The sequence below is a fragment of the Charadrius vociferus genome, unplaced genomic scaffold (genome assembly GCF_000708025.1).
Source record: "Charadrius vociferus isolate BGI_N301 unplaced genomic scaffold, ASM70802v2 scaffold455, whole genome shotgun sequence".
NCBI classification, from domain to species: Eukaryota; Metazoa; Chordata; class Aves; order Charadriiformes; family Charadriidae; genus Charadrius; species Charadrius vociferus.
This window is the reverse complement of record NW_009648550.1, coordinates 399,965-411,441: the sequence shown is the minus strand read 5'-3', so window position 1 is coordinate 411,441 and position 11,477 is coordinate 399,965. Positions and strand designations below refer to the sequence as shown.

Here is an 11,477-nt window from a genome sequence, read left to right as displayed (position 1 = left end):
GGAGTCTGGCGTGTTCCCGCCCGCCGGGGGCCGCTCGGTTGGTCGGAGAGCGGGAAGGATCGCAGCGGTGCTTTGGATTAATAATCCCGTGTCCTAACGCTGCCGTAGCTGTGAGCGATCCTACTCTATACAACACTACTCCACACCGCCGTTATTCCCCGACCGGGATATCCTTTTCTATGTCTCCCTAAAATAAGATGTCAATAGGGGGAAAAAAAAAAATAAATTAAATAGTTCTCTTTTCTTTAAAAGCTTTACATAGTGTAGAAACATGTTTCTGAAGGAAATTAATCAGGAATGATTATTACTTACCGCAGTTTTAGGGAAACTTATGTTTTGCGTCAGGCTCCTGTTGCTCAAGTTTGTATGTGCTTGTACCTAAATGCATGTACCTATGACTGGGAAATCTTAGCTCTGCCTATGCAGCAATGCAAGAAAAGAAAAGAAATGGATTCTCATTTCCACTCTTTACATGTTTCTGGATTTGGAAGAAGCCTTAAAAGTTAACACAAACGGGTAAAAAAATTCTGTTTCAGCATGGTCTGAGTTTCTAAGTACTGACCGACTCTAGCCTAAGACTGAAGGACAATTTAGGTTGTATCTAGATAGTTTTTTGCTGTTGCTACACACCAGAATTAACGTGACCTTCTCAGTAAGATTACCTTTCTACTAGGGACCAGTGACCCCTTTTATTTTAAGCTTGTTTCTGCCTTTTTTTTTTATATTCTGGGGCCATCTGTCCAAGAGCTCTCTTCTGGCTCCTGTTGTTCCCATTGCTCAGCAGGGCCGGGAGACGGGGCCCAGAACAGCCCCCCAGCCCACACGCTCTCTGCCCGGGCCAGCCCAGAGGGTGGCTGGGGTGGGATGGACAGCCAGGGCCAGTACCCCTTACTCACAGCTTAACTTGGGACCTTCAGGATGTCCCAAGTCTCAGTACCACTCTATCTGCCTGGGGTTTTAAATAATTTAATTCTTCTTCTGAAGAACAGTCGCCAGATTCTTTCACAAGGTTCTTAAGTTAAGAAAGCCAACTTGAGAAACTAGTAGAAATTAATATAATCACTGCACATTCAAAGCTGAAAACAGCTGCCGGGGTGACAAATTTCCAAGCCCCACACTTTTTCATTCCTTTTCACTGTTTAAGTGAGTCTTCATTGTAATAAGTTACATATACACAAAAATAAAAAAGTATGGAAAATATAACACACCCTAAATCACTTGTCTGTAGAATTAAATCAAAAGATGCAACAAAAACGAAGCTCCAAGAACAATGAAACCCTGTAAAAAATTATCATAATTCACATTCTTTATATATTAAACCAAAATAGTAGTCTTTTTAGGTAGTACCTCAAGGGAAAAGCTGCAGTAAGGTTTTCTATTACCAGAACTTCACTACTTCAATACAAGTAATTTGCATAGCAAATCTGATAGTGTGTTGCAAAGCCTCAAACAAACCAAACTAGTTTAGGGGTGAGGGAACGAGACCGTACTCTAATTACAACCTGTTGTTTGACTGGGGTAGGTAATATACACACACCACCTCCAAACAGAATGTGTTGCTGATTGCTTCAAGTCCCTTAGAACATCCTGCTCTGTAAAACACAACATGACACAAGGCCGCACATCAAGATGCGGACAGCAATTCTCTCGGCTCGTGGTATCTAGAGAGACTGACCTCGTGATAGTCAATGGGGCTCCACATAAGACCATTCATGTCCCTGCACACCAGAAACTGTAGGAACAGAACTATGTTTTATTTCTGCAATCCTTCACTAGCACCATAGTGTCTAAAAAAAACCCCTCAAAACAACAAAACAAAATAGATTTTTTTATTAAAAAAAAAAAAAACCCTTACAAAATTCCTAGGTTGCAAGAACAAGCACAATAAAAGCATTCCACAGAGCTGCAAATTTGTGAGCTCTCAAATGTATGGTACAAAACCCAAGAATGACAGGATGTCAAGACAAGATATCAGGAAGACACTTAAATATAAAAGCTTAGTGGACTGTGTTCTGGCACACTACAGATTTATTTCACATTAGAAAGGTCAGCTGGAAAATAACTTCAAAATTAATGGTTAAGCAACGTATCAGTTTACAGCTTCTTCCCCCCCGCCCTCCCCCGCCCCGCATAAGCAAGGGAAGAGGGAACAGAGATTACCCTAATCTCCTATCATTGACCCAGAACATGTTGCTAGGCAGGTGGCTGGGGACAACTTTCATAGATAAGTGTCTAAAGGGCTCCACTGAACGTTACTATGGATGCCAGTGAAGTACAAAAGTGAATAGAGAGGAAAAGGAAAGGCAAAGTGTCTACTGCAAATGTAGTTTAGCTTTCTCGGAGAATCTATTGATAGACAATATTAAAGTATGAATTTTATACCACCAGATACTGTGTAATTAAAAAAAAAAGTTTCCTAGTTAGTTTTCTAATAATAATAATAAAAAAAAAAAACCCCAAACAAACTAAACTAAGTAATTTTATTATTCATAACAAACTACAGAAGATGGTATTTTTTATGTGGAACATTGGTATGGTCTGTGTAACATTTCAAGCCACGTCAAAAATATTTCTATTGATAATATCCAATGGCCATAAAAAGAAAGAATTGATTCAAATTAAATAAAACACAAACATAATAGTTGAAATAAAAACATATGGAAAAACTTTAAATCCTCAGGAATTAATTCACCTACTGATAACTTCTCAGTTCATTCACTTACTGATAGATGGTAGACAACTCAAAGGAACTACTCATAAAAAGCCTAAAAAGCGTAGATCAAGTTAGCATGCGAATAATTTTACAACATATTGAAATACCCAGACCTATAGCAGGATGGTGTGAAGTGGTCAAGGTCAGGACTCAATTGTTTTTCTTAAAAAGCTCAAGACTCAAGCAACAGGTTATTGCACACATTGACTAAAACTATACGATAAAGAACACAATCTGCGGACTTGTTTTAGGCCTATTTGGTAAAATTAAATACGTGTAAAACATCTCCCTGAGAGACAGGCTTCTGTCAGAATCCAGTCCAAGATGTCAGTGTGAATTAACCCATAAACAAACAGGTGTGGATTTACCAGGCAGGAAGATATGTCTAATGTGGCATTACCATCTGTTAGCACTGGCTGATACAGACACACACACACACATCAGTATAGAGTCCCAGGAATGTGCTTGTCCCTAAACGTCAGTTTCCACTACAAGGACCAGAAATGCTAATTTAATAAAAATCCTGCTACATAACCACAGAGCACCACTTACATTTAGAACGAACAAAAGCAACTCCAGAATGAATCAATCAGAATCAAATAAAATTATTACTTCATAAAACATTACCTACACGCACTCTTCCCACAGTGAAGAGGAAAACAAGTGAACCGCAAGATGATAGATAGTAGTTACATTTCAACCACTCTATAGGGAAGCATCTACACGGCAACAAGAGCATATACGGTCCAGCAATCTGCACGGAAAAACATAAGGCCCCATTGGGTCAGAAAATCTGCGCTTCTCATTTAGTGTACACAACATGGGCACAAGCACAGAAAGCTGTGATTTGGCATAGGCAGCGGAATCCAAACGGCAGGAAAAAACAGAGTGATAAAAGTCAATATACAGGCAGACATCAATAGGCAAGGCTGCTAGAGAAACTTGCATCTCTGCCTGGTGTACACTGCAGGCAGCTGAGCAGATAGGATAGAAAAAAATAATTTAGAGTCTAACTTTAATGACATTTATGATTTGAATTCCAAAACAAGAGCAAAGCTGTGTTAAAGGAACGTTGTGTGAGCATATCATAAAGCCTTTGCTCCAAACTGCGTCCATTGAAACAAATGACATGACGGATGGAAAAGGGTTACCCCATTATTTTCTTAAGTTCTCTCAGCAATGCTGAGGACGCCTGCTCCCCTGAAACACAGTGAATGTATGAAGTGCTCATGCAGAAAAAAAAAAAAAAACGTACAAAAGAGGATTACTCTCCATGTCTGAAGGACTACTGGAACTAGGGATGCAGCAATGCAAATAAGCCAGCAGATTCACAGAATAAACATCAACAAAAAATGTGTTCTTTCTAGATAGCAACCTAGTTTCAGAAAAAATAAAATTGATCTTGTGATGAAGTAGAATAAAACCAGCATAATCATAGAACTATTTAATTAGGTTATCAAAGAAAATCATAGCAGTTTACTTAAGATACTGATGCTCTAAACCAAAAAAGAAACTTCTTCACGTTAACCCGGACAGATCTACTCATAAAAGTGGAAGGGAGAAACTGCATTACCTTGCTTTGCGAACATACAGCTGTGGGTGATACCAGTGTCTGGGGCACACAAGCAAGGTAAAGTTTGTAGCCACTACTGAACCTGGAGCGCTCATCATCTTTTCAAAGACATTTCCCATGTCTGGCTCTGTGAATGACAAAAACGTGTTAGCAGCAACAAAGAAACTTCATTATGTAAGCTTTTAAATTATCAGCAAAACCATTTGAGGAAAATGGAATTTTGAACTTAAACCACAGATGGCATAATGCCCTAAGTCTCTTAAGCAATGAAGCTGAAGTGACAGTAGTATAAGCATGTGGAAGAATTGTTACTGGATTAATTTGTTAATTAATCCATCACCCAAAACACAAATAAGCTTCAAAGCAATCAGAAATTGGGAGGATCGAACCCCTATAGAAATACTGGTCTTACAACCAATACTATATGCCACTGGAGCATCTTTGTCAGGATTCATTATGCTGAAGGAAATTTGACATTTGTTGCTACCGTATGTTTGACAAAAGCCTTTATTCAGGTGCTGTTTTCTGTAGTTGACACAACACTACTGAGGGTTTTTTTAGCCTGACTTGGAACTAAAACGTCTAGAAATTGGCATATCAGAAAAGGTTCCCGTTCACGTCAAGGAAAGCTCCCACCAAAATCAGTCATTAAGCAGATGCTTGGTTTATTAGTCTGAATTCAGGACTGAAATTCCAAGTCAGGTGCTGTTCTCCGATTAGGATGTGCATTCTCCATCTTTGTACCTCTGCTTTAAAAGAAATAATCCTAGTTTCCTTCCATGTCTGCAGCATCCCTTCCAACCCTCGCCAAAGCATCCTCTCCCCATGCTGTACTCACTTGGCTAAATAAGAGAAAGTACCTGATGTGACTGGTTCTGATGTATGGGCATGATGCCTGGCTGACATGTATGCATTTCTGTATGTGTGCGCTTATGACTATATATACATATGTGCCAAGTAGCCTACTAGTCATTGTCTCTCAAAGTATAAGCACTGATTTCAATCTCAACTCTATTCAGACAGAAATCTTCACAAAACTTATAAGAATGTGTTTCTGAGATTTTTATTCCTGTTTGAAATCCTATCTGTTTCCAGCAAATTTAAAGACTGCAGGAAACGCAGAGACTGCTGAATGGACTGCTGGAGCGAACATGTAACCACATAAACCTCTTTTACAGGTATGTCCATTGGAGGTTACTTGAAGATTGTGTTTTCTGCATGTTTAGAAAATGACAACTGTTCTCAATATTTAAAAAAAAAACAAACAAGCAAAGAAAAAAGCCCACCAACACGGTGTATATTAATGATAGTGAGATTTGAGACTGTGCTCATTATTTTAAGAATAAAATAGTATTAAATTCTTACCTAAATTCTCATCAGCTGGTATGAAGAGAAGTATAAACTGCAGTTCTGGTACTGTGATAAATGCTCTCCTGGACAAATAACATAACTGCGTTCAGTCTTTCATCATTATACTCATCAATCAGATATAGCAGCTAGTCTTTTAATACATAAATGTTTTTCTCCATTGTCTCTAATCTTCCTTCATGAGTCCACATGGCTCAAAAATTAAAACATTTTATTTATGACAAATAAGATCATATGAAATGCATCTGGGCATTTTTTTTTTTTACCGGTTGCTTTTTTCTATCTTATTTCTCTCTTAATTTCCTAATCTTTAGATTTCAAACATCCTACTTCTTATATCAGTTCCCCAGTGGTGAAAAAATTAAAGATGCCAGATCTCTGCGGGCAGATGTCTGACCTGGCATCTGGATGAGCTGGCCTGAGATGACAAAGTAACTGTAAATTCAACAGCAACAGCACCAAGTGCAATTCACTGTTTAAGTAGATTCTGAGTACACCAAATAACCCGAGCAATGGTTATATTTGAGTACTGAGCTAACACAGTAATATATTGTGCTGCTTGTACTGTATCATTTAGAGCCTTACCATATAATCTGTAGCTAACAAACTATCAATAGATTACCTGGGAACAAGCGTATTCCAGAAACATCTACAGCTTTTTAAGCTTCCTGCTCAGTCATGTGCTTTGATTTTTACAAATGGAAATTTAGGAAAAAGAAAAATCTTGCAAATGCAGTACTATTTCTGTGGAAAATCACTGCAGAGAAACAGCTACACCTTAATGCTGTTTGGAAAGTGTACTTGGAACTGTAACAGCTTGGTTTCAAAGCCAACAGTGCACATTTGATTAATACAAGGTTATGTTTTATTACCTTCTGAGACTGTTTAGAAAGATATTTAATTTTGATCCAGTGAACACCAGAAAGCATTTTTAAATTCCCTAATCTCTCCAAATGATGGTAGGAGAACGCACGTGTTTCAGTACAGAAAGTTACCTGTGAACTCACCTAACAATTTCCTGGGAACATCCGGTTGTGTATTCTTCTTTTGCCACAAAAAGATGCATGAACAATGTGTTCAAAGGCTACAAAATGAGGAATGAAAATGTAAACAATACGCAACTAATATTTGTTAAGTCAACCCAAGTATTAATATGGACATTTATTTCCAATATGTATGAACTGCACTCAAAATGAGTAGCTTCACATACATAAGTAACTTCAAAGCACGTGTGGATAAAGTTATGTAATTAAAGGGCGCCTTTTTTTAGCATCACAATTTCTGTTCTGTAATATTTTTGATTTACGCTCAAGCTTACTATTGTTTGACTACAATATACATAAATTGTTTCATATTTAACAGTATTAATTCCAGACTAAAACCATTTTAATCTAACTACAACAACCAACAACTAAATCTTAACATTTAACTTAACATTCGGCTTTCTAGGTTTACAAGAAAAGCTCACATACTTCTAATACTCCTGAAACATTTTTTCTCTAAAAGAAGAAAGAAAAAAAATAAAGTCTTAAGATTACATCATTAGACACATTTAAATATCCAGGCAGAAACAAGGCAGACTAAAAGACATCTTTATTCTACATGCCTCCACTTAACCTGGAAAACACTAGCAAAGAAAAACCCTTGTGCTGTAATGGAAAGTGCTATTAATTCAGCTGTTTTCTCTTGCATGTTAATTTTTTGTGCTGAGTCAATGAAAGTTTACCTGTAGATGAAATATTTCTACAGAAACTATTTTAAATGGAAAAGCTTGAGGTCTTCTGAATAGTTTAATATTCAACTAAAACATCATGGCTAGAGTCACCAATAAACATCAGCTACGTTAGAGCAAGAATGATTTTAACAGAGGTTGCAGTATATGGACCAGCACAAACGCAACAGGCTATTGGAATGAATAAATATCAACAGCCATTTCTTAAAAAAAAAAAAAACAAAAAACCACCAACCCAACAAACAACAAAACAAAAACAAACCACAAAAAAAAAAGACTTTTTTGTTTGTTTTTTAAATGCAAAAGAAAAAGGAAGAAGAAGAAAAAGAATGTTTTGTTCTTGAGGTCCAAGAGGAGGCCCAGGAGGCAAGATTCAGCCTGTAACTGTTTCTGAATAGTGATGGTAACCAGGCAATCCTGTAAATCATCTTCACCAATTAAATTCTGCACAAGTCAATTCCTAGTTTAGACCTTTAAGCTGTTTTATCATTTCTGTGCTCTAGGACAAACACTTGTCAACTAGACTTTCACGAAATTCTATTTTCAGGAGATCTCAATTTTGTAAAGCACATCTGCAAGGATTTAACCTGCCGTTAACCAACAATATCTCGCCTAGTTATAACTCTGAATAGGTTCAGTTGTTTTGTCAGTGCAGAAGCATAAAACATGTACTGAATCTTCTGTACATATTTTAGAAAATAATCTCCACTCTAGGAAAAATTGTTCTGCTCCTTGTCAATTTCCAAAGTACCTTTCATTGCTGTTTATGAGCAGTAATTCCTAACATGCTAAAGCTCTTTTTTTTTTTTTTTTGGTCTTTTCTCTTGTATGCCCCTGCACTCTGAAGTCAGCTGCAGCTTTGCTGCAAGAGATTGTCAAGCGGGCTGCCCGAGGAAGAGCTCACAGAACTGACAGCACGGCATAACCCAACAGGAGCAGCTGCAGCTGCACAGTCAATGAAGTGGTTATGCCTGCAATATGCCTGTACACAAAGTACTGTTCAAGTAACAAAGAAAACAGATTACAAGAAAATTACATGGTTTTTTTTTTTTCCTATACTCCCTTTGGCTGTAATAATTTTGTTTCTTTTAACAGCACACACAGCATTTTCAAATACAATTGCTGTATTCGTCAGTTTTTCTGCAAACCGTTGCTTAACATCACCCACAACAACATTGGAAAACTGAAGAACAAACTGTTTAGAGATAATTTCAGTAGTACCAATACCTTATTCTGGCACACGCTGCCTAGCTTTTGAGTGTTTAGGGTTAACATTTTCCACCTTTCCTCAACCATCACAGGATCTAATTCCTAGCTGGACTGCATGATGGACAGCATTTGAATCCTGAACTTCTAAGCGCCTATTTCTAGTCCATAATTCCAAAGAGTAAGTCATAAACTTGACCAAGGAGCCTGTATGAAAACTAGTGCCACACAGAACAGAGCACAGCAGACTCCACACCAGCAAAGAGGCTTACTCCAGAACCAAGACGCTCATGTCAGCATCATTCTCCACCCAGTGTAAGTCACCATCCTTCAAGCAGGGGTACACTCCCTGTCCCTTATTCTTTATCTGAAGACATTAAATTTGCATTCAGTTCTGTAAAATAGCGAAACTTTCTTCCAAAAGATGAGAAATGAGGATTCTCGTTACCTTGCAATGAAAAGGACCTTAGAGCAAGGGCTCGCCTCCCCAGTAAACATTCTGTTAAATAACACTGGAGCTGGACAGGTTTGTGAATGAAAAATACTGGTGACAGCTATGATTCACACTGCTGTCAGTGCTACCGCAGTGCATCAGACAAGTTCTGCACATGTGTGGCAAAGAAAGGACTTGTATTCCCTAACTGCCATCCTTACAGTGCCCTTCTGTTACCGTAGGGGCAAAAGCTCAGGTACTGATGAACTTCTGAGCACCTGAGGGTTTAGTAAAGAATCTGATGATCACCTTCTACAGCCTGAATGCCTCAAATCTACCTAAAATAGATTTTAGGTGCCTACGTATTTTTTTCGTACCTAAGCCTTAAATGAAAACTCAACTAAAAATCACACAGTTTACTTACAGTGCATTTATTGTTAATGTAGTTTTCATGTAAGAATGATTCCCAATCAGACTGATCAGTGATATTCCAATTTGGATAGTCCAGAAAGGCAGCATGGGCTATAACATCATTCTTCTCATTGCAGAGTGTCAAAGCAAGATTGGATTTTTCTCTGTGAAAACAATTTAATTTTGCAGAAGTTGAAGCAACTACACAAAGAAAAGTAACTGAGCCTGTTAGAATAGCAAAATTAACCATGTTCAGAAGTGTTCCCAGGATCAGGCCTCAATAAAACTTCATTACTCACATCCTAACTTGACATTATTGCTTCAATTCCAAATATTTATTTAGTGTATTCTGACATTGTAACAATTCACATGACTTTTCAAACCCTCAGTTACTATGAATTTGATACGCAAGACTTAAACGCTCCCTCTTCTTTGCATGTTTCTTCATACAACTATATTTTTAGCACAAATAGCTGGTATACAAGATATTTGCCATTAATTCAAGTAGAAAAAAAACACCTAAGTGACCCATCAGCATTTCATGCAGTCTGTCTGTCTGTCTGCTGTTCATCACTGCACAGAAAGATGAAGCACAGAAGGTTCAGCGCTACCTCCAGCAATGAAGATATTATAGCAGAAGACTTCTACAAGCACCCATTTCCGCTAAGAACATTGCCATGTGAGCAGCTAGAATACAGATGTCAATGGACGACACTAGGTATCTTGGGGGCATGAAAAGAAGAGGCACATTGAAACATATTTTATAGCAGATAGAGGCTGTCTCCCAAGGCAGAATAATGAGAGGCAAAAAACAACTAATTCCTTCCGCTAAGGGGAAACTGGAAGAGAAGGAAAAGATTTAGCCATACACAGAAAAAAAAAACCCAAAACAACCAACCACAAACCCAAAACAGAGCAGTCACGGCCACAGAGTGATTAAAACCCCTAGTCCCTGCTCCTTTACTTCTATCACTCTCCAATAGGCAAAAGGATTCTGTTAGGTGGAGCAGACAGCAGATACTGGAATCTGATGGTTTCATCGGGTATTATCCCAAAGTATTTCTTCTGAACTTTTATAAAAAGGAAGCTACTGTAGAGTCAAATCTTGTCCACCACACTGGCAGCAGTGATACAAGTTTGCACGGTCAAACATGTGCAACACAGAAGAGGTGGAAACAGATTTCCTTTCCCTTTTTGTGAATAGCATGAAGAGTCATTATGCCATATCATGTAAAGGCTCATAATGTTTTCTGCCATTTAAATGTGTCATAATTTATTGAAGTTTCCTGCAGGAAAGGTAATATAATGTCCCTAAAATACTGTTACTTACAAAAGGTACGTGACATCAATCCTTCCAAAAACTACTTCTGTAAAATGGCTGAAGAGGTCGACAATAGCTGACACATCATGCGATTCTGTTCTTCTGGCACTGACCACTTCTGTATTTCCACTTGGAGAAGTTATTGTAGTCATCTTACAGACTGCAACAAGAAAGAAAGAAAACATTGCTGTTCTGGTGGATCCCACTGCAATCCATTGTTCAATGTAGTTACTTGAAAGGGATTTTTATATTAACTGTGAAGAAGTGCAACTCAAATGGATTTAAGTGCCTAGTTCCTGCAGACCTCTACAAAAATACATACTGACTGCCTATAAATACAGCACGCAAACAGTGCGCAAGTATAAATACAGCAGGCAATCATCCCCATTTTATTTCCTGTGTAGCATGTAAAATACATACATGTTTTTAATAGGCTAAAAATTACTTTTACATTTATTCATTTAGAGGCATTTGCATATCAAAACAGTGCCCATCATTAATAATTTCAAACTTAATAGCCTTAAGTCTACAGGGCTGGGAGGGTCAGCTGCAAACAATCAGGATAAGAAAGCCCCGGTACCATTAAACAGCAATTCCAGGTGAGTTAAGTGTATTTCATCCAAAACAGCTCCTCAAATTTCTTTTTAAGTCAACAGCAATGCTTAAATTTCAGAAGGAATTGAAAGCGCTATGGCTTCCCTGCCCAGAAGAAAAACATTT

The 11,477-nt window shown here is 37.9% G+C and overlaps 1 protein-coding gene across 1 annotated transcript in view; it reads right to left on the bottom strand.

Moving 5' to 3' along the window:
* CFAP61 (cilia and flagella associated protein 61) overlaps window positions 1-10,909 on the bottom strand; it is a 108,928-nt gene extending 98,019 nt beyond the window's left edge. Inside the window, 5 exon segments of the mRNA XM_009886047.1 lie at window positions 4,287-4,413; window positions 5,652-5,719; window positions 6,662-6,738; window positions 9,450-9,600; window positions 10,767-10,909. Coding sequence (XP_009884349.1) covers window positions 4,287-4,413; window positions 5,652-5,719; window positions 6,662-6,738; window positions 9,450-9,600; window positions 10,767-10,909 — 566 coding nt within the window.
* Window positions 10,910-11,477: the final 568 nt, after the last annotated feature.